At 54.7% G+C, this 21,675-nt stretch overlaps 1 protein-coding gene across 3 annotated transcripts in view; it reads left to right on the top strand.

Annotated features, from left to right (window-relative positions):
- Window positions 1-21,675, top strand: part of PAX7 (paired box 7) — a 149,139-nt gene that overhangs the window by 4,615 nt on the left and 122,849 nt on the right. For 2 of the 3 annotated variants that reach the window (XM_077190196.1, XM_077190194.1), the window contains exon 4: window positions 724-852. In XM_077190196.1, coding sequence (XP_077046311.1) covers window positions 724-852 — 129 coding nt within the window. Of the gene's footprint in view, window positions 1-717; window positions 853-21,675 lie in introns of all 3 variants that reach the window. The other variant, XM_077190195.1, reaches the window with a different exon arrangement.

Here is a 21,675-nt window from a genome sequence, read left to right as displayed (position 1 = left end):
GATTGCAGGAGATCCGGGGATCGAGGAGATCCCAAGACATTCAGAGATCTGTGACATCTGTGGATCCAGGAGATCCTGAGATCCAGGAGATCCCAAGACATTTAGAGAGAGATCCGTGAGATTTAGAGATCCTGAAATCCCCAGGCATCCATTAGATCCATGGATCCAGAGATCCATGCGGGCCTGAGATCCCGAGATCCAGGATAATCTGAGAGACCCAGAGATCCGTTAGATCCCGAGATCCAGGATATCCTGAGAGACCCAGAGATCCGTTAGATCCTGAGATCCAGGATATCCTGAGAGACCCAGAGATCCGTTAGATCCCGAGATCCAGGATATCCCAAAAGATCCCGAGATCCACGGGCAGCCAGGCTGGAGCCCAAAGTTCTGCCTGCAGGGCCGTGTTTGGGGTCCGGGGGCTCGGCTCTGGGGTCCCTGTGGGTTTTGGGGCTGCTCTGTGGGGCCAGAGCAGGCCCGGAGCTCCATCCCGGCTTGGGAACTGGGGGGAATTTGGGAATTGCGAGGTGACTTTGGGACATCTCGGTGGCGCTCGGGTCGGGACGTCAATTTGGGAATGCTCGAATTGGGGAATTTGGGAATCGCGGGGGCTCGGCGATGGTGGCAGGTGCATTCCCACGGGAAGAAGAGCGGCATTCCCGGCCGTTCCCACTCCTCGCAGGCAGCTTATACTCGCCTTTCTGCCTTTGACTGTCCGAGGTTTAGTGAGTTCGATTAGCCGCGTGCTCCGCATCAAATTCGGCAAGAAGGAGGAGGACGAGGACTGCGACAAGAAGGAGGAGGACGGCGACAAGAAGGCCAAGCACAGCATCGACGGCATCCTGGGCGACAAAGGTACCGCTGCGCCGGGGGGGGGACAGCGGGGACACGGCCCTGCCCGCCGGGGGTGGCTCCGGAGCCGCCGGGTTTGGCTCTTCCCAAAAAAATCCCCGCGGGGAGCGGGGCTGGCAGGAGGAGGAAGAGCTGTCGGTGCTTTGCTCGGGATCAATTATCCATAAAAAAAGGGCCGGGAATGGCCGGAGGGGGGGAGAGGCACCTCGTAAATGAATTTGTTAAACAGATTTCGCCTAAGTGGTCCCCTGGAACCGGGGCTGACAGGTGACCGATGGCGCCGATCAATATCAATTAAGGACGGGAGCCGCCAGCTCCGAGGGGACACGGGGGGGGTCCCCGGAGCGGCGCCGCACCCCCCAATTATCCTGGGAAAAATTACCCAGGGAAAACCATCCAGGGAAAACCATCCAGGGAAAACCATCCAGGGGAAACCATCCAGGGAAAACGATCCAAATGATCCAGGGGAAACCATCCAGGGAAAATGATCCAGGGAAATCCTCCCGGCGCAGGCGGGGGAAGGCTCCGAGCCAGGCCGGTGGCGGGGCTCTGTTATCGCCTCCCAAACGCGGCGTTTTCTCTCCCGCTGCCAGGAAAATTCCAACTTTTCCCAGCTGGGAATGCGAGGTTGGGGGTGGGAACTGGAGTGCGGGCAGCGCCGTGGTGCTAAAAAAACAACCAAACAACAACAACAAAAAAAGGTGGAATTTTGGGGGAGCATCCGTGAGAGCCGGCAGGGAAAAAGGGGGGCTTGGAGCAGCTGCGGTCGGGCATAAAACGAGCGCGGTTTTGGGGGGGAAATCGGTGATTTTTGGGGGAAATCTGTGATTTTTGGGGGAAAACGGCGATTTAGGGAATCCCCGGCCGAGGGGAGTTGGGATTTTCCAGTTTTCTCCCGAATTGGTGCAAAGCGAGGACGGGGCTGGGCTTGAGCCGGAGTTGGGATTTTGGGGGATTTGTGGCATCGCCGCTGTCGGGGTGAGCGGGATTCTCCCCCAGAGCCGAATTTCCCCCAGTTTGGGACACGTGGGGGGAATTTTGGGGTAGAAAACGCTGCCCCGAGCCCCCATCAGTGGAGTTGGAAATGAAGGTGCCAAAAGGGATTTTGTTTTATTTTTTTTTAAAGGATCCGATCCCCCTTTTTTTTTTTTTTTTTCTCCTCTTTTCCCAACCTTGAAGATGAACTTCACTTACAAAGACCTTGGGGTCTATTGAAGCTTTATAAGGAAAAGATTCCTGACCACAAAAGCAAACAGCGGAGAAAAAAAAAAAGAAAAGAAAAAAAAAAAAAGAAAAGAAAAAAAAGAAAGAAAAAAAGAAAAAAAAAAAAAGAAAGGGGGGGAAAAGGGGGAAAAACCCGAGGCTGCCTTAAAAATGGAGTAAAGGGATGGGGGAGGGAGGGCGCGTCCATTCTCATTCAAAATTCCGCGAGGAGGAGAAAAACTTTTGGACAAAGGGCCGAGGACGGGAAGAAAGGGAGATAAATTATTCAAAACTCCCTGCTGTTAGATAGTTTTGTAATATTATCGGAGCGGCTGCTGCAGAAAGGCAGAGCCGTTGGACGCTGCAAAATGTTGCTGTGATTTGGGAGAGGGGCGATGCTCATTTGCAAATCGGGGCCATTGTGTCCGCCAGAAGCTCCCCCCGCTCATTTTCGGGGTGTTTTTAATTTTATTAGAGGGGGGCAAAGGAGATTTGGGGGGGGGTTTAAGTTGTGTTTTCATCCAGGCTCGCCGCTGGGGAAAAATATCTTTATTTTTGAAAGCGCGGGTTGGGTTTTTGGGTTGTTTTTTTTTTTTTTTTGCCGTCGGTCGCCACCCCCAAAACAACAACAACAAAAAAATTTAAAAAAAAAATATAAGAATGAAGGAGCGGGGAGCTTTTTATCCCTGATTAGCACGCAAGAAGTGCGTGTCAAGAGGCAAAACAAAACGCTCCCTTCTGCCTTCATGGGTGAGGCCGCGGACAAATCAAACACGAGCCCCCGTTCCTGGATGAAAGGGGGCTAATTTGGGCAAATTCCCGCGGCCGGAGCCTGTGGAGCGCCGCGCTCCCTCCGAGCGCGCAGAATCCCCCGGCCCCGCGCAGAAATCCCAATTTTTCCGCAATTCCTGGGTTTTTATGGCCGCGCAGAGCGGAAATCCCCCCTAAAAACGGCGTGAATTTGAAGGGTTTTTTTTGGGGATCTTGCGCATCTCCAAAAGGAGCGTCCGAAATTCCGAATTTGCCGCTGCCCCGGCGGATTTTAACGCCTGGGAAAGTTTTAATGGCCCCAATTAAGATAATTGATGAGGCCGCTTGTAAAGCACTGGCGGGCGGCGGCTGCGCGCTGGGAAACGCCGCGATTTCTGCTGGGGGGAAAAAATCCTCAATTTCTGCTCGAAAAAACCTCAATTTCTGCCCGAAAAAACCTCAATATCCGCACGAAAAAACCCTCAGTTTCGGCACGAAAAAACCTCAATTTCTGCCCGAAAAATACTCAATTTCCGCACGAAAACCCCGCAATCTCTGCTCGAAAAAACCGCGATTTCTGCTCGAAAAAACCGCAATTTTTGCACCAAAATCCCGCAATTTCTGCCGGCAAACACGGCGATTTCGCATCCCCGCAATTAAAACCCCTTCAGAGCTGTTTCTCCCTCCACCCAATTCTCATTTCCAGGTGGCTCCCACTGAAACCAACCCAACCTCGCACGCCTCGAGGGAGGGATGGAAGGAGGGAGGGAGGGGGAATTTTTATTTTTTTTCTCAATTTCTGCGCCCAACGCGACTTCTCCCTCCGAGAGCTGCGGGGGGAAAGGGGCGAAAAAACTTTGGGTTTTTCTTTTTTCTTTTTTTTTTTTTTAAATATTATTTTTAATCTTTTTTTTTTTCTTTTCCAAGCGCTCCGTGGCGGGTTCTCCTCGCGGGGAGCCGGGGGAAGACAGCCCTAAATGCTCTCTCTTTTTAAGTGGGAAAGAAAGCTTCCACCCTGCGCCTGTTTCTTTCTATCGTCTGCTTGGCATTTAATAATGTTAAGACTTATTAGAGCTGGTAATGAAAACTGTGGCTGTTGAATAGGGAGCTGTGTTGGAGAAGGGTGTAATAGCTCCAAGGCATGCTAAGAAATGTATTTATCCCCAATCAGTACTCACTCTCTGAGTTCCCAGCACAAACGTTAAGTTGAAGGGTTTTAAGGCAGATTAAATTGAGCCTTTATTTCTTTGCACTTTCATCTTTAAACGGCTCACTCCAGCTAGCCCTGGGCGGATATTCATGAGGCTTCACTTTGGGTTTTTTTTTTTTAATTTTTTTTTTAATATATGTTTATTTTTATATTTATATATATATATATATCTCCTTGTTAAGAGGGAGTTGTTGTTGCTGTTTATTATTGTTATAATTATAATTACGATTCGGGGTTGTTGTTATTTATTAGGGAGGGGATGCGCCGCTCTCTCCCTCGCTTGGGGGGGGGGACTTTGGGCACCCCCAAATTTCGGGGGGCACCGCTCAGAAAAGGGGGGGAGGGAATTAATGGAGGCCAGACCCGGGGGGGGTTTCTGGTGTGTCCCCCCCATTCCGGACCTGTCCCCCCCCATTCCGGACCCATTCCGGACCTGTCCCCCCCCATTCCGGACCTGTCCCCCCATTCCGGACCTGTTTCCCCCCCGGAGCCCCGCGGGGTGCGGGCGATGCTCGCAGGGACCCCCAAGTGTTGGTTTTGGGGTGAAAATGCGGATTTTTAGGGAATCTTCCTCTCCCCTCCTCACTGTGCCCCCCAGTTTTGTGCCCTCGGCCGATTCTGGGGGAACAGCAGGATGGGGGCTCCGATTTGGGGGGAAAAGGGGCGGGATCGGGGTTCTGATTTTGGGGGAACAGCGGGATCGGGGCTCGGATTTTGGGGGAAAGGGGCGGATCTTCAGGATCGGAGCTCCGATTTTGGGGGAGCAACTGGAGAGGGGCAGGATGGGGGTTCCGATTTTGGGGTAACAGTGGCGGGATCTCGGTTCCGATTTTGAGGGAACAGCTGGATTTGGGCTCCGTTTTTGGGGGAAAAGCGGCGGGATCGGGGCTCCTGTTTTGAGGGGAAAAGAGCTGAGATCTGGGGTCCAATTTTGGGGGAAAAGAGGCAGAATCGGGGGCTCCGATTTGGGGGAACAGCGGCGGGATGGGGGTTTCCGATTTGGGGGAAAAGAAGCGAGATCGGGGTTCCAATTTTGGGGGGAAAAGAGCTGGAATCGGGGTTCCGATTTTGGGGGAACAGCTGGATTGGGGTCCCGATTTTGGGGGAACAGCGGCGGGGTCGGGGTTCTGATTTTGGGGGGAACAGTGCGGGAGGGGGGACAGGGACAATTCCAGCCGGGAGCTGCTCCCGCCGGGTTTTTGGGGGCAGCGAGAGGAGAGGGGAGGATTTAGGGGATCCCGGCCCATTTGAGGGAGCTCGGGAGGGGCGGAAAGAGACGGGGGAACCCCCAGAGCTGGGCCGGGCTTTGTTCCCCGAGCCGGGGGAGCGGAGCGGGGCTGCGGGGCCGATTTATCGGCGAACAATCGGCGCGGGTTTAAAAACCAACACGCGGCTCCTCGGTAAATGTGTGTTTAGAAGCGCGGGAGGGGCCGCGAGCAGACACTTCATCAAATCAAGGGATTACCAAAGGTTGGCAATCTAATCAAACAGAGCCCAGGCGGGATTTGTGAGTGTTGCGAGCGGGATCAGCTCTAATAATGGGGGGCAGGAGAAGAGATAGGGAGGTGTCAAGCAATTCATTGGCTTTAGGCTGAGTTATTCTGTGCATATTTCAGGCCGAGAGGAGAGGGAAGAGAGGGGAAGAGGAATAAAAAAAAAATAAATAAAAATGCAGGGAGAAGGGAGAGGGAGAGGGAGGAAGGGGGGGCTGGATGCGGGCGCACACGGAGCTTACATGTCACAAAAAAAGCTGAGACAAATGAGGTACAACAATAAACACAGATAACAATTACAAAGGCAAACAGTGGCTTTTGGGAACGGGAACCTGGGCTACATAAACAAAGTCGGCAAATGTTCGCAAGATAAACTCCTGCCTAAATCGAGTGTGACGGGGAGGAGAGAAGAGAGGAGGAGAGATAAGGCTGGAGAGGGGAATAAACGGGAATAATCGAACACGAGGCGCTTGAAAAAACAAACTTGAGACAAGGATGCGGCGAGCGGGGCTCGGCTGTACGGGGGAATGTCGGGGAGGTGTTGGAGAGCCGGGGCTCGGCTGGGGCTGGGGGCTTTTCCCTCTTTGCCCCCCTTTTTGGGGGAGAAGGAAAGGATCCGTCCTGGAGAGGGGGGAATGGGGAGGGAAATCTCGGGGTCAGAGACAGGTGGGGAACCCCGGCCAGGAGAGAGGAAACGCGTTGGAGAGGTTTTAATGTGGGATTTGGGGGTGATTCCATTGCCCTGGGTGGGTAGGAGAGGTTTTAATGCGGGATTTGGGGGTGATTCCATTACCCAGGGTGGATAGGAGAGGTTTTAATGTGGGATTTGGGGGTGATTCCATTATCCAGGGTAGGAGAGGTTTGAATGCAGAATTTGGGGGTGAATGCATTACCCAGGGCGGGCAGGAGAGGTTTTAATGCAGAATTTGAGGGTGATTCTATTACCCAGGGCGGGCAGGAGAGGTTTTAATGCAGAATTTAGGGGTGATTCCATTACCCAAGATAGGTAGGAGAGGTTTTAATGCAGAATTTAGGGGTGATTCCATTACCCAGGGCGTGTAGGAGACCTTTTAATGCGGAATTTGGGGGTGATTCCATTACCCAGGATAGGTAGGAGAGGTTTTAATGCGGAATTTGGGGGTGATTCCATTACCCAGGGTGGGTAGGAGAGGTTTTAATGCGGAATTTGGGGGTGATTCCATTACCCAGGGTGGGTAGGAGAGGTTTTGATGCAGAATTTGGGGGTGATTCCATCACCCAGGATAGGTAGGAGAGGTTTTAATGAGGAATTTGGGGGTGATTCCATTACCCAGGGTGGGTAGGAGAGGTTTTAATGCGGAATTTGGGGGTGATTCCATTATCCAGGATAAGTAGGAGAGGTTTTGATGCAGAATTTGGGGGTGATCCCATTACCCAGGGCGTGTAGGAGACCTTTTAATGGGGAATTTAGGGGTGAGTCCATTACCCAAAGCGGGTAGGAGAGGTTTTGATGCAGAATTTGGGGGTGATTCCATTACCCAGGGCGGGTAGGAGAGGTTTTAATGGGGAATTTGGGGGACCCAGGGCGGGTAGGAGAGGTTTTAATGCAGATTTTGGGGGTGATTCCATTATCCAGGGTAGGAGAGGTTTTAATGCGGAATTTGGGGGTGATTCCATTACCCAGGGCGTGTAGGAGAGGTTTTAATGGGGAATTTAGGGGTGATTCCATTACCCAGGGTAGGAGAGGTTTTAATGCAGATTTTGGGGGTGATTCCATTACCCAGGGTAGGAGAGGTTTGAATGCAGAATTTGGGGGTGATTCCATCACCCAGGATAAGTAGGAGAGGTTTTGATGCAGAATTTGGGGGTGATTCCATTACCCAGGGCGGGTAGGAGAGGTTTTAATGCAGAATTTGGGGGTGATTCCATTACCCAGGATAAGTAGGAGAGATTTTGATGCAGAATGTGGGGGTGATTCCATCACCCAGGGTGGGTAGGAAGCAGATTTGGGGCGAAGGGGGGAGATGGAGCCGCCATAGAGCAGCGCAGGAAGGACGAGGCGAGGTCTCGTCCTAATCCCAGGTTTGGGCCCTAATTGGGCCGGGAGGGAGGGGGCAGAGCCGGAATTAAGGCAGGAGAGGCTGAGAGGGGAACGCGTGATGCAGCTTGCTGCAAACAAACAAATCTCCCCCAAAAACCCCCGCTTTTAACCCGAAATCATCTCCAGGAGCAGCCGCAGGCCGCGCTGGGGTCTCGCTCTCCCGTGGAGGATTTTTCCAAGCGGGAATTTTGCGCGCGGGAGAGGGGACAGACGTGTCTGCAGCGTGGTTAAAGGAATTAGATATTTACCAGTTTGAAATAAGCCTGGGTATGGGGAAAAAAAAATTTAAAAAAAAGGAAAAAAAAATAAGCAGGGGGAGAGAGAGAGCGAAGATGAGACGGGAGAACACTTCAAACGAATTCATCATCTGGAGTGGCGAAGGGGAGATTTAGAGACAGTATTGGGAAGTTATTTAGATATTAATAACATATTTTCCTGAGGCGTCAGGAGTGCCTCCATACGCACTTTTCCCTCGCAGCTATTTGGCTGGGTGAAATATGGGAGACCCAAATGTTGGGGAGAGATAACACAATCAGCCGAGCCCTGGTCCTGCGACTGCATCACGGCGTTAAACCCGGATTAACCTCCCCTTCCTCCCCCTCCTCCGCCGCCGTTTCACACCCCCCCCTCTCCGAACTCCCCAAATTCCACCCCCACGAGAAGCTTTTTCCAAATTTTTCAGGGGAATTTCCGCGGCGGGGTTTTAAAGCGCGCAGAACAGCGGGGAGGGACTCCGGCATTAGGGTGAAGGATCTTTGGGAAAATTGCGTTTGCCATAAAAGAGGAAAAGAAAAAAAAAAAAAAAGAAATAAAGCGAATCAGGGCCCCTCTGCAGACCTGGCTTTGCGGATATTCTGTATTTATGGGCATTATTCTTAAAAAGAAGTGGGGGAAAAAAGCCCGTTTCAATCTGCTGCCACTTTTCTCTCCCTTTCCTCACGCGGTTTTAGTCGCCTTTGAAATGGATTTGATTTTATTTCGTATTAAATCGGAACTTCAGCCTGGTTTGGGCTCTGGGGTTTCTGGGGGGTCGAGGAGATGCTGAGAGGGTCAGGAAAGGAGGGATCCGAGCGGGGCAAGGGGAGCCCCGAGGGGGCAGGGAGGGAGGCAGAACCCCAGATTTGGGATTTTGGGGGGGCTCCTCCTCCCTTCCTGCCCCCTCATCCCAGGAAAAATCAGGGATGGAGGAGTTGGGAGGCGCAGGTGCAGCTCCGGGAGGGAGCAGAGCTTGGGATGGGGCTGCGGCTTTGCAGGGCAGAGGGAGGCTCGGGGTATCCCCCTCCCCAAAACCCCTCCTGCTCCTCCTCCTCCTCCTCCTCCTCCTCCTCCTCCTCCTCATTCCCGGCTCATCCCGAGGCTGGCGCTCGGCGGGGCCGCGCCACAAAAGGAGTTGGATGTCACTAATGCCACTTTATAAAGACATTTGTCACCCGCAGTTGGGGACAAGGGGGGGAAGGAAGGGCCGGGGGCGCGCGGGGAGGGCGGGAGCCGCCAGCGGAGCCGGGTTTGAGAGGGGCAGGGGATGGGGATGGTGATGTGATGATGATGATGATGATGATGATGATGATGATGATGATGATGGTGATGGTGGCGAGAGCTCGGGGGCACCGCCTGGGACTGGTCCGTGCACTTGAACGGCCCTCGGGGCTGTGGGGAGGAACAGGGGGGGCTTGGAGCTCCTCGGAGAGGGCTCGGAGCTCCTCGAAAGGGCTTTGGAAGGGGGGAGCTGCATCCCTTTGGAGGGGGCTTGGAGCTCCTCAGGGAGGGCTTGGAGCTCCTCGGAAGGGGCTTGGAGCTCTTCAGAGGGGGTTTGGAGCTCCTCAGGGAGGGTTTGGAGCTCTTCGGGAAGGGTTTGGAGCTCTTTGGGGACGATTGAAACTCCTCGTGGGGAGCTGCATTCCCTTGGGACTCCTCGGACGCGGTTTGGAGCTCCTCGAGGTAGTTTGGAGCTCCTCAGGGAGGGTTTGGAATTCCTCGGGGTAGTTTGGAGCTCCTCAGGGAGGGTTTGGAGCTCCTCGGGGTAGTTTGGAGCTCCTCAGGGAGGGTTTGGAGCTCCTCAGGGAGGGTTTGGAGCTCCTCGGGGTAGTTTGGAGCTCCTCAGGGAGGGTTTGGAGCTCCTCGGGGTAGTTTGGAACTCCCCGGGGAGGGTTTGGAGCTCCTCAGGGAGGGTTTGGAGCTCCTCAGGGAGGGTTTGGAGCTCCTCGGGGTAGTTTGGAGCTCCTCGGGAAGGGTTTGGAATTCCTCGGGGTAGTTTGGAGCTCCTTGGGGTAGTTTGGAACTCCCCGGGGAGGGTCTGGAGCTCCTCGGGAAGGTGCTGGAACATCTCGGGGTAGTTTGGGACTCCTCAGGGAGGGTCTGGAGCTCCCCAGGGAGGGTTGGAAGCTCTCGGGGGAGCCGCAGCCCCTCGGGACGCTCTGGCGAGGGGAGAGCGAGCAGGGGCTGGGAGCGAAACGCGAGGGCGAGGGAAAGGCGAGGGAAAGGCGAGGCGGGCGAGGGAGAGCGGCGGCGGCGGCTGCAGGAAATGGAGCCGCTGCGAGCCTTTGATCGCGGCTGCTCTCCCTTATCGGGAGCGCTCCCCCACAAAGGGAAGTTCATCACATTACAGCGGCTCGCGCCGTTAATTAGCGGCCGCGGCTCTGGCGGCACCGCGCGATCTGAGGCCGCGTTTCGTGCTTGGCTGGCTCCGGGAATGAACGGGAATGGGAATGGGAATGGGAGTGGGAATGGGAACGGGAACGGGAGCGACAGAGCGACCGCGGGCTGGGGGCCGGCTCCTCCCTCGGGAATTGCGCTGGGATAGCACTGGGATAGCATTGGGATAACGCTGGGTTATCACTGGGATAACACTGGGATATCATTGGGATAGCACTGGGATAGCATTGGAATAGCACTGGGATAACACTGGGATATCATTGGGATAGCACTGGGATAGCATTGGAATAGCACTGGGATAACACTGGGATAGCATTGGGATAGCACTGGGATAGCATTGGGATAGCACTGGGATAACACTGGGATAGCATTGGGATAGCACTGGGATAGCATTGGGATAGCACTGGGATAACACTGGGATATCATTGGGATAGCACTGGGATAGCATTGGGATAGCACTGGGATAGCATTGGGATAGCACTGGGATAACACTGGGATAGCATGATAGCATGAGGCTAGCACTGGGAATAGTGTTGGGAATAGCACTGGGATATCACTGGGATAACACTGGGATATCATTGGGATAGCACTGGGATAGCATTGGGATAGCACTGGGAATAGGATTGGGAATAGTGCTGGGGATAGCACTGGGATAGCATGAGGCTAGCACTGGGAATAGTGTTGGGAATAGCACTGGGATATCATTGGGATAACACTGGGATATCATTGGGATAGCATTGGGAATAGCATTAGGCTAGCACTATCATTGGGATAGCATTGGGAATAGCACTGGGAATGGTGTTGAGAATAAATAGCACTGGGATATCACTGGGATAGCACTGGGAACATCACTGGGAATAGCACTGAGATAGTGCTTGGAATATCATTGGGAATAGGATTGGGAATAAATAGCACTGGGACAGCACTGGGAATAGTGTTGGGATAACACTGGGATAGCGTTGGGATAGCATTGAGATATTGTTGGGATAGAATTGGGATAGCACTGGGAATAGCATTGGGAATAGTGTTGGGAATAGGACTGGGAATAGCATTGGGATTAGCATTGGGATAGAATTGGGAATAGCATTGGGAATAGCGTTGGATATTGTTGGGAACACATTGGGAATAGTGTTGGGATAGCATTGGGATATAACTGGGAACAACGTTGGGAATAAATAGCATTGGGACAGCACTGGGAATAGCATTGGGAATAGGATTGGGAACAGCGTTCAGATATCATTGGGATAGCATTGGATAGCACTGGGAATAGCGCTGGGATAGCATTGGGAATAGTGTTGGGATAGCACTGGGATATAACTGGGAACAGTGTTGGGAATAAATAATATTGGGATAGCACCTGGAGTAGCACTGGGATAGCATTGGAATATCACTGGGGATAGTGTTGGGATAACATTGGGATAGCACTGGGATAGCACTGGGATATCATTGGGGATGGCGTTGGGATAACACTGGGAATAGGATTGGGAATAGCATTGGGACAGCACTGCGACAGCATTGGGATATCATTTGGCATAGGATTGGGAATAGCATGGGATAGCACTGGGGTAGAATTGGGATATAATTGGAGTAGCATTGGGATATCTTTGGGAATAGAACTGGGATAGCACTGGGATATCACTGGGATAGCATTAGGAATAGCATTGGGAATAGCATTGAGATATCATTTGGGATGTAATTTGGGATATCATTTGGAATTTCTGTATCTCTGCTTCTGCGGGGCGGGGCAGGGCGGGGCAGGGCAGGGTGGGGCGGGGCAGGGCAGGGCGGGGCTCCCTGGTGGATGAAATCCGCGGCCGCCCAGAGCTTTTGGGCTCGCGGAGGTTTTGGGAGCGTTGGGTTTTGGCTTTTCCCAGGGAAATGCTGGGAAAGAATTCCCAAAAAGCCCAGCCAGGTTTTCCTCAGGATAGGGAGGGACGGGGCAGGGGTGGGAATGTCCCTGCCCAGGGATGCTCCTCTGCCTCCCCCTGCACGGGAGTGATCCCAGGGGGATTCGGGGAACCGAGGGAAAACTGGGGCTCCACAGGGGCAGAATGGGATTGTGTCCCCCCTGTCCCATAGGGGCTGTCCCCTGCCCCACAGACAGGTGTCCCCCCTCCCACAGAGTGTCCCTGCCCCACAGAGTGTCCCTGCCCCACAGGGAGTGTCCCCTGCCCCACAGGGAGTGTCCCCTGCCCCACAGGGAGTGTCCCCTGCCCCATAGGGGCTGTCCCCTGCCCCATAGAGGTGTCCCTTGTCCCATAGAGAGAGGCGTCCCCTGCCTCTGTCCTGCCCCACTCGGAGTGCCCCCTGCCCCACAGAGAGGTGTCCCCTGCCCCATAGACAGAGAGATGGCCTCCGCCCCATATTGGGGTGTCTGCTGCCCTATAGAGGGCTGTCCCCTGCCCCATAGGGAATGTCCCCAGTCCTATGGACAGAAGAGTGTCCCTGCCCCATATGGGGTGTCCCCTGCCCCACTGCCCCACAAGCTGAGGTTCCCTTGCCCCACTGAGGGCTCATCCTCTGCCCCAAAAGGATCCTCCTGTGCCCCACCGAGGGATTCTGCTCTGCCCCTCCAAGGGTGCTCCCTGATCCCAAAGGACACTCCCTGATCCCAAAGGACACTCCCGGATACCAAAGGATGCTCCTGGATCCCAAAGGACGGTCACTGATCCTATAGGGTGCTCCTTGATGCCAAAGGACACTCCCTGATACCAAAGGACACTTATTGATCCCAGAGGACGCTCTCTGATACCAAAGGACACTCCCTGATCCCATAGGACACTCATCGATCCCACAGGACACTCCCTGATCCCAAAGGACACTCCCTGATCCCAAAGGACACTCCCTGATCCCATAGGACACTCCCTGATCCCAAAGGACACTCATTGATATCAAAGGACACTCCCTGATACCGTAGGACATTCATTGATCCCAAAGGACACTCCCTGATCCCAAAGGATGCTCCCTCACCCCGGGGATGTTTCGGGGGGGCTCAGTGCTATTTTTACCCCCATTCCCTTCCTCTCCCCCTTCCCGCTGCCCCCTGCCCCGGGCCCGGCCCTGCCCGAGGGAGGGAAAGGAAAAGGAAAAGGAAAAGGAAAAGGAAAAGGAAAAGGAAAAGGAAAAGGAAAAGGAAAAGGAAAAGGAAAATCCCTTCTCGGTTTTGCCCGCGCTCCTCTCGGGGGTTTTTTGGTGCTAAAATTGGAAGGAGCCCCCGGCTGACCCCGGGCAGCGCTGCCCGGCCCCGAGGGAGCCCCGGCCCCGACCCTCAGAGCCGCCTTTGTCCCCAGCCCCGGATCAAAGCGACCCGGGGACATCTCCGGGAGAGGGGGCGGGGGTGGAACCGCCGTGCCCAAACCCGAGGGGGGGGGAATAAAAAGCGATTTTCCGATTTTCCAAACCGCCCCTGCCCCGCTGCCCTCCCCAGCTCAGCCGCGCCGGGCCACCCCGTCCTTTATTGAATTTATTTCATTTATTTTTATTCCCGCGGCCGGGACGCGCCGATTTGCATTTTTATTGGGAATTAAGGGGCGAAAGTTGATTCCAGCAGCCGCTTTTGGAGCGGCTCCTTTCGGAGAGGAGCTGGAAGCACCCGGGTGGTTTTGGGCTGGCTCGGAGTTGGGAGAAAGCTCCCGGAACCACCCGGGGAACTCCCAGAGCTCTGCAGGATTTGGGTTTTTCCAGGAGAAAAATCCACCCTCGCGGAGCCTCGTGGGCGCTTTAATCGCGATTAATTTGGGTTTTTTTGGCGTTTTTAAAGGCAGGAAACAGAGGGTGAGGGTGCAAAGGACACCTCAGTGTCGGGGGACACCCAGGGGACAGCGATGTTTAAATCGGGCCCCGCACATGGGATGGGGCGAAGCAAACTCCGCTGCCCTGAAGTGCCCTGGGGAGCCTCAATTCGTGACCAGAGCCTCTGCAGGGCCCTAAACCATCCGGGGAGCGGCGGCCGTGCTGATTTTAGGAATATTTCTATTTATTTATACATTTTTATCTCGCCGGTGTTTTCCAGAGGGATTCGTGATTTTTTTTTTCTTTTTTTTTTTTTTTTTCTTTTTTTCCCCGTGCGGCGACTTAATTATTTTGAAATTCCGTCCCCACTCCCGCAGAAGATGCCGTTTGATGCTGAAAAGCAGCAAATTGAGCTATTTGAAGCTTTTTTTTTTCCCCTCCCACCCCCTCCTTTCCTTCCCTTCCCCGGGAATGCGGATATTTGGGCTGTACCTGGCTGCTCCGCTGCTTTATTTTCCCGGAGTTTTTTCCCCTTAATCTCCTTCCAGCCTCAAACCCTCCCCCGCGCGGGGCTCGCAGCGGGATCGCGGCGATTTCCACGCCCGAAAACTTTCGGCAAAAGGAGGAGGAAAGTTTGCGGGCTTTGACAGACGGTTTGTTTTGCCGGTTTGTTGATTTTTTTGGGGGTTGTTTAAATAAACAAACCCAACCGGGCGGTTTTTTGCCGTCCCAAATTCACAGCGGGAGGGGTTTGGAAAGAGGAAGAGCCGGCGCAACCTCGGGTGGTGAAACCCAAGGGATGTGGTTTTTTTTTTTTTTGGGTGAAATGATTTAAAAATAACTCAAAAAAGAACTCCTGAATCTCCGCCATTCTGGAGGGAAAACGTTCCCAGGTTCACGGAGCGGAGAGGGAGAAATTCCCCAACTTTTGCCCGGCTCGGCCGAGCCCTGCCAGGGACTAAAGTGGGAATTCCTCGCTTGGAATCATCCCCAAGGGATAAAAACCCCCAGCGCAGGGATCGGGGCTCAACCACGAGAGCCAAAACCATCCCCGCACCCCAAAATCCGCCGGCACCCCAAATATTGGGGTGATTTCCCCCTCTGCCCGGCCGGGAAGGGAAAAACGGCGCCGCAGCCTCGCTCCTCTGGGGCTGCCGGAGCCCCGCGTGTTTTCTGGGCGATTTTAAACTTTCCCCAGGTGGAATTTGATCTTTTTAAACTCTTTTTGCCGCCCCCCCTCCTCTCTCTCCCCGCTATTTTATTTTATTTTTTTTTTCTCTCCCCGCTCTGTTTTCTCCCCTTAACCCCGCTCCTTTTTGTGCGCCCGCCTTTCATGGCGAGCGCGGCTTTACAGCTTGCTACACTTTCTAAGTGCCTCAATGGCCACTTTAGAAATACAAACAACTTTTAGAGATAAAATAACCAAACCAGAATGGGACTTTCAATGGGGGAATAGTTGTTGTCCTTTACCATGGAGTGTGCAGCCGCCTCTGCCTAATCCAGCTTTCATTTTCACCGACAAATGCCAAGAATCTATATCTGTCTCCCAACCCCTCGGGAGCTTGATTACACGACAAAAGGCTGCCATTATCCGCCGCAGAAAACAGGGAGGGGACACGGGGGGCTCGGGCCTCTGAGGATGAGGGCATCTCCAAACTATTGACTTAGTGGATGAAGTCAAGAGCAAACACGCTGAGATCTGAAGGGGGGGAAGGCGCTCCGGGAGCAGGGGGGGGATGCTCGGGGAAGCGGCGGCGGAAAAAAGCGGCGGAAAGTGCCTGAAAGTAGCGCGGAAGGGACGGCGGAGAGGTTGGGGAGGGTCGGATCCATCTGGGAAAGGTTTTTCTCCCTTCCCGTCCCGCTCTCTCTCTCACCCCCTGTTCATATTTTTTTTAATTTAATTTTTCCCCCCCGATGGTGCCATTTGAATTTTTTAAAAGATCTTCTCCATCCGTCCCCACGAGGAATTCGGCGCTTTCCTCCTGTTGGGAGAGGGGGGAAAAAGGAAAACGTCCCCCAAAAACCCCAAACCGCTCCTTGGGGGCGCGGGGATGGTGCGGGAGCCCCCACCCCGCCCGCTGGGACCCCACGAGAGCCTCGCCCCAAAGTTTGGGGGGGCCGGGGGAAATCCCCGCCCCAGCCTCGCTGCTGGAGCACGCCCGGACCCCGATTTTGTCCCCAAACCGGGTCAAGGTCTCGGCGGCGGAGCCGGGGGAATTCGGGATGGGAATTGGGGTTTTGGAGCGAGGGGAAGGGGTGAGACCCTCAGTGGGGCCGGCGGGGAGGAGAAGCCGCCCCCAGCGCCGTTTCCAGACCCAACAGGGCCCGCTCAGCCCGGCCCGAGCGATCCCGGGGTCACCTGCGGAGAAATCCGCACCGGAGGAATCCGCCGCTCTTAATTAATCTTTAATCAAGGCGGCGCAGCGGGGCCTGGAGGAGCCGCGGTTCAGCCGCGCCCGGCCCAGCTGCCCCAAAACCGCTCCGGTTTAAGGGGTTTAAAGGTGCTGGGGCCGGGCCGGGCGGCTCCGAGACAAAGGGAGAGGCCGGCAGGGAGGGCAGAACCTGCATCACCCGTTCGAAAGCCACAAAGGAGCCTAAATTCAGCTTTTTAAGCGAAATTCATCCTGGCGGGGAGCGGGTTGAGTTCGCGGCGCTCGGAGGATTTTTCTCCTTGCCATCAACACGGCCGGAGAGCAGGAGTTTAATTATTTTTAAATTGTAAAAAATTAAATTTTATTATTATTTGCGTTTGATGGTGCGGAGGGAAAGGTGCTGAACCTCAGCAGGAGGCTGAGCTGGGATGGGGCTGCGGAGCTTTGGGTTTTCCACCTTTGCTTTGGGAAAAGGCGCCGCGTTCCCGGTGCCGCGGACAGTTCGGTGCCTGGCAGGGAAAGAGCAGCTGCTGCGAGAGAGAATAAGTGTTAAAAGAAAGGGGGGGGAAAAAAAAAATCCTTGTAATCTTGGGACGTGTTTAATCTGCGTCTCCCCGAATCCCAAAAGGCAGCGGGCCCCGTCTCTCTGATTTATTTTTACGCTCGCCTCGTTTGCATCCCAAAGAAGTAAACTGCTATTTTTAACCGCCGGTTTAAAGCTTAATTAAAAGCCCCTAAACTGATTGTTTTGAAAATTGATTTAGAGGAATGGCCCCAGGGCTGAGACGCTATCGCAGCCAAGGCGCGGAGCTCGCTGCGGGTTTAACCCCGGAGCCGCCGGTGCGGGGGACACGCGGGGTCCCCGCGCCCTCCGCGCTCAAAAGCTCTTTGTTAGCGCGGCCCGGCCGCGGCTCCGGCCGCTTCCTGGGGTGAGGGCCTTTAATTGAATTAATTGAATTAAGCAGAGCTCGGGGATGCCGCTGCCACCGGGAGCCACGAGGTGCCCCCAAACGCGGCCCCGCTGGGGGGTGCTGAGAATTTTTTGGGTGCCCAAACCCCGTCGTGCTCTGGCCAAGTCCCTTTTCCCAGCGCTGGGAAATTCCAGGCGGCCGGAATCATCCTCCGAGGGGGTTTTACCTGCTGGAAAGGGCTGGGATGGGAGCTGGCATCTGCGGGAGAGGGAGGGTGGGAAGGGAAGTGGCGTTCCAGCGCCGTAATTAGATGTAAACAAGAATAGAGACGGGGCTCCGTGGTCAGACAACTCGATTGTGAGCGGATTAACACCTCGGTAAACCAATAAAGGCCCCGAGAGGCTGCGGGCCGGGCAGGACCAGCCGCGGCTGATGGGCTCCCCCCGGCACGCCAGGACCCCCCCCAAAAAAGCGGCCCCGACACGCGTGGGACCGCCCCCGGCAATTTGGGGAGTCCGGCTTTGGAGGTTCTTGGCAGAGCTTTGGGTTCCCGGGGGGTTCTGCTGCTCAGGGGTGATTCCCTGCCCTCCCTCGGGGTGCCCAGGGGCCTGGAATGGTTTCCCGGCACCCCTGGCCCTGTTAATTAGGGCAATAAATGAGTTAAAGAGGATCTCCCGCCGCCCGAGCGGGGCAGGGCTCCCCCACCTCCACACGTGCCAGCGGGATGGTTCCTCTGGCACGAGGTTCCTGCAGCCCTTTAATTTCTCCATCCCCTCTTAATAACGGCTTAAAAATAATAAAATCCTCCGGAGCCAGCTCGAGCCAAGCCCTGGCGGGCGCAGCTCCCCGGGTTCGCCTCCAACCGGGCTTTTGTGGCCGCTCCTTTGGCTCCCGGCTCGCCCCCGCTCTGTTTCCCCCGGCCTTGGAGCGCACGGAGGAGTTTAACCTTTGGGAAGAATAAAAAACCCCCTCGGCTCGGGCTTTGAGGGGCGCGGCGCTACCTGCGAGCCCCGTTTTTGGATTTTTGGGGCTTTGGGGGAGCCGAAGGGCTCCGAGTCAAAGCGAGTTCAACACCCGGCTCCCCTTTGTCCCCCCCGGGCCCGGGGCTCTGCGGGCAGCGCCAATCTCGGCGCGCTCCGGGGGCGCGGGTATTTCTTCCTCCCCGATTGCAAATAAGCGCAAGATTAGCACCAGCAGCTGTTTGGAATTGGAACAATGGAGAGACCTAGGAAGTGGCGAAATTGAAAAAGGAGAACCCCCCCCTCTCCCCTCCTCTCTCCCTCCCCTGCTCGCCCGGCTCAGAGTTCACCGAGTCAGACTGCCTGACTCGCCGTGACCTCCGCGGGGCTGATCGCGCACGGGGAACCGGGGGGAAAGGGGGGAAAAAGGGGGCGGGGGGCGCAGCGGGGGCTTTAATGAAATTTCCTCCAGAAAAAGGAGGAGGTTCCGCCAGGTTCTGGCGGCGCTGGATGCTCCCCTTCGGCCGCCGGGCTGGCTTTGGGGTTTTATTGGGATGATTTTTTCCCCTCCCCTCCCCGTTTTGGGGCGCTGCCCCCGCGCTGGCCGGGCCGCCGGGAGAGGTTTCAATGGGATCCCCCTAATGGATTTGACTCGGAAATCTCGACTTGACCAGTTTTTTCCTCTTTAAAACAAACTCATTAAACTTGTCAACACTCATTAGGGCCTTGAAGCGCTGAGCGGGAGCCGCCGGGGGCTGCCCGGGGAGGCAGCGCTGGGGAGGGGGCGGCTCGGCCCCGCTCCGAGCGGCCTCCGCGGGGAGAGAGACGGCGCTGCCAGGAAAATCAACCCCTTAAAAGAGAAATCAAGGGAGGACAGAGCGAGCCGGCACGGGGAGGGGGCCGTGCCTTGGAAATGGGGGCGGCCCCGCGCCCCCCCTGCCCCGGGCTCGGCTACAAAGGAGGCGCCGGGCGAGGGGAGGGCTCCGGAGGGGACTCGGGGTTTGGGATCTTCGGGGGCGTGTGTGTGGGGGGGGGGATGGATCCGCCGGGCTGCGATTCCTGCGAGCGCCGGGGAAGGGGGGACGGGAGGGGGAAAGGGCAGAGGCGGCTCCCGGCCCTAAATCCCCTGGAAATGAGGCTGCTCTCCGAAATTCCTTCCCAATCCCCCTGCCCGCGATATTGGCAGAGCTGTAAAATTAGTCGGGGATCGTCTCAATTCTGCCGGCAGGACGAAAATTGCTTTGGGGTGGGGTTTGGGGGGCAATTAAATGTTGCGCACTTCGCCGTCCCTTTTCAATAGCGGTTTTGTTTGGGGCGGACTCCGAATTTTTCTTCTTTTTTTGGTGGGTTTGTGTCTTGTTTTTTTGTTTTTATTTTAACGGGTTTATTCTGATGCTTTTCAAGCCTCGCTTCTCCTTTAAGGGGCAAAAAACCGCCACCCCCACCTCTGTTAAAAATAAAAAAAAAAAACCCAAAAAAAAAACCTTCGAGCCCTTCTGTTCTTCCCCTCCCTGAGAATGAGAACATCAGCTATTCAAGCGTATTGATGAACTCCCCCAAAAAGTTTATTAAGAGGGGCGAAAACAAAAGGACTAAAGGCCGCAGGCAACTGGACAGACAGTTTATAAACTGAGCTGCCATTGTCCCCCCGAGGCAGATGCATGAATACCTCTGAATGGGGCCCTTTGGAGTGACAAGATCAAGCCAGACAACAGCATGGTAAAAGGAAGGAGCGCTGCTTCTCCCTCCCCGAGCCCAAAGATCTGCTCCCCCTGCTCCTGCCGCATTCACGGACATCTGCAGGGGGAGGAATAAATAGCTCCTTACAGCCCCGGCGCCCGGGGGGGCTGCAGTGCCCCCCGGCCCGGCTCTCTGCGCCATATGCTGCGCTCGGCTCCTTCTGGGCAGCGGGCGTGCCCCACAAACCGCCAGCTTCCCTTCCTCCTGTCCCTTTGCCTTCCCTCCTGTCCCTTTGCCTTCCCTCCTGTCCCTTTGCCTTCCCTCCTGTCCCTTTGCCTTCCCTTCCTCCTCTCCTGTGCCTTCCCTCCCGTCCCTTTGCCTTCCCTTCCTCCTCTCCTGTGCCTTCCCTCCCGTCCCTTTGCCTTCCCTCCTGTCCCTTTGCCTTCCCTCCCGTCCCTTTGCCTTCCCTCCTGTCCCTTTGCCTTCCCTCTCTCATTTTCCTTCCCTTCTCTCCTTTTCCTTCCCTTCTTTCCTTTTCCTTCCCTTTCCCTTCCTTCCTTTTCTCCTTTTCCTTCCCTTCTTTCCTTTTCCTTCCCTCCTGTCCCTTTTCCCTTCCCTCTCTCATTTTCCTTCCCTCCTGTCCCTTTTCCTTCCCTTCTCTCCTTTTCCTTCCCTTTCCTTTTCCTTCTCCTTTCCCTTCCTTCCTTTTCTCCTTTTCCTTCCCTCCTGTCCCTTTTCCTTCCCTCCTGTCCCTTTTCCTTCCCTTCTCTCCTTTTCCTTCCCTTCTCTCCTTTTCCTTCCCTTCTCTCCTTTTCCTTCCCTCCCTTTCCTTTTCCTTTTTCCTTTCCTTTCCTTACCTTTCCTTTCCCTTCCTTCCTTTTCTCCTTTGCCTTCCCTTCTTTCCTTTTCCTTCCCTCCTGTCCCTTTCCTTTCCCCCTCTCCCTTTTCCTTCCCTCCTGTCCCTGTCCTTTCCCTCTCTCCTTTTCCTTCCCTTCTCTCATTTTCTTTCCCTTCTTTCCTTTTCCTCCCTGCTTTTCCTTCCTCTCTCTCATTCTCCTTTTCCTTCCCCCTTTTCCCTTTTTTCTTGCCCTGTCCCTTTTCCCTCCCCCTCTCCCCTTTCCTTCTCCCTTTTCTTTTTTCTTTCCCCCTCTCCCTTTTCCTTCCTCCCATCCCTTTTTCCTTTTCCTCCTCTCCTGACCATTTTCATTCCCCCTTTTTTCCTTCCCTCTCTCCGTTTTCATTCCCCTTCCCCTTTTCCTTCCCTCTTTTCCTTTTTCCTTCCCTCTCTCCATTTCCTTCCCCCTTTCCCCTTTCATTTTTCTTCCCTTTTTCCATCCCCATCCCTTTTCCTTTCCTCTCTCCATTTCCTTCCCCCTTTTCCCTTTTCTTTCCCCCCTGACCATTTTCCTTCCCTTTTTCCTTCCCCTCCATCCCTTTTCCCCCTCTCTCCCTTTCCCTTCTCCCCTTTCCCTTTTCCCATTTCACAATTTATGGCCCTGCCTGTCCTGGAGATCCCTCGTGGTCAATTAGGTTTGCACAGAGCAATTCCCTTTAATAGGCTTTGATGGATTTATTTGATTTTAGGGTTTATTTTAATTTAGGGTTTATTTTAATTTAGGGTTTATTTTATTTTAGGGTTTATTTTATTTTACTTTTCCCTTTCCTTTCCCTGGATCTCAGCCCTGTGCTGCCAGGATGAGGGGATGGGAGGGAAAAAATTCCTGAGCATCCCATGGAGAGGGGCAGGGGATGGAAAACCTGGAAAAGTCCCCAAATCCTCTTTG

The sequence above is a fragment of the Agelaius phoeniceus genome, chromosome 24 (genome assembly GCF_051311805.1).
Source record: "Agelaius phoeniceus isolate bAgePho1 chromosome 24, bAgePho1.hap1, whole genome shotgun sequence".
NCBI classification, from domain to species: Eukaryota; Metazoa; Chordata; class Aves; order Passeriformes; family Icteridae; genus Agelaius; species Agelaius phoeniceus.
The sequence above is the reverse complement of the archived record's forward strand: the minus strand, read 5'-3'. Positions and strand labels throughout refer to the sequence as shown.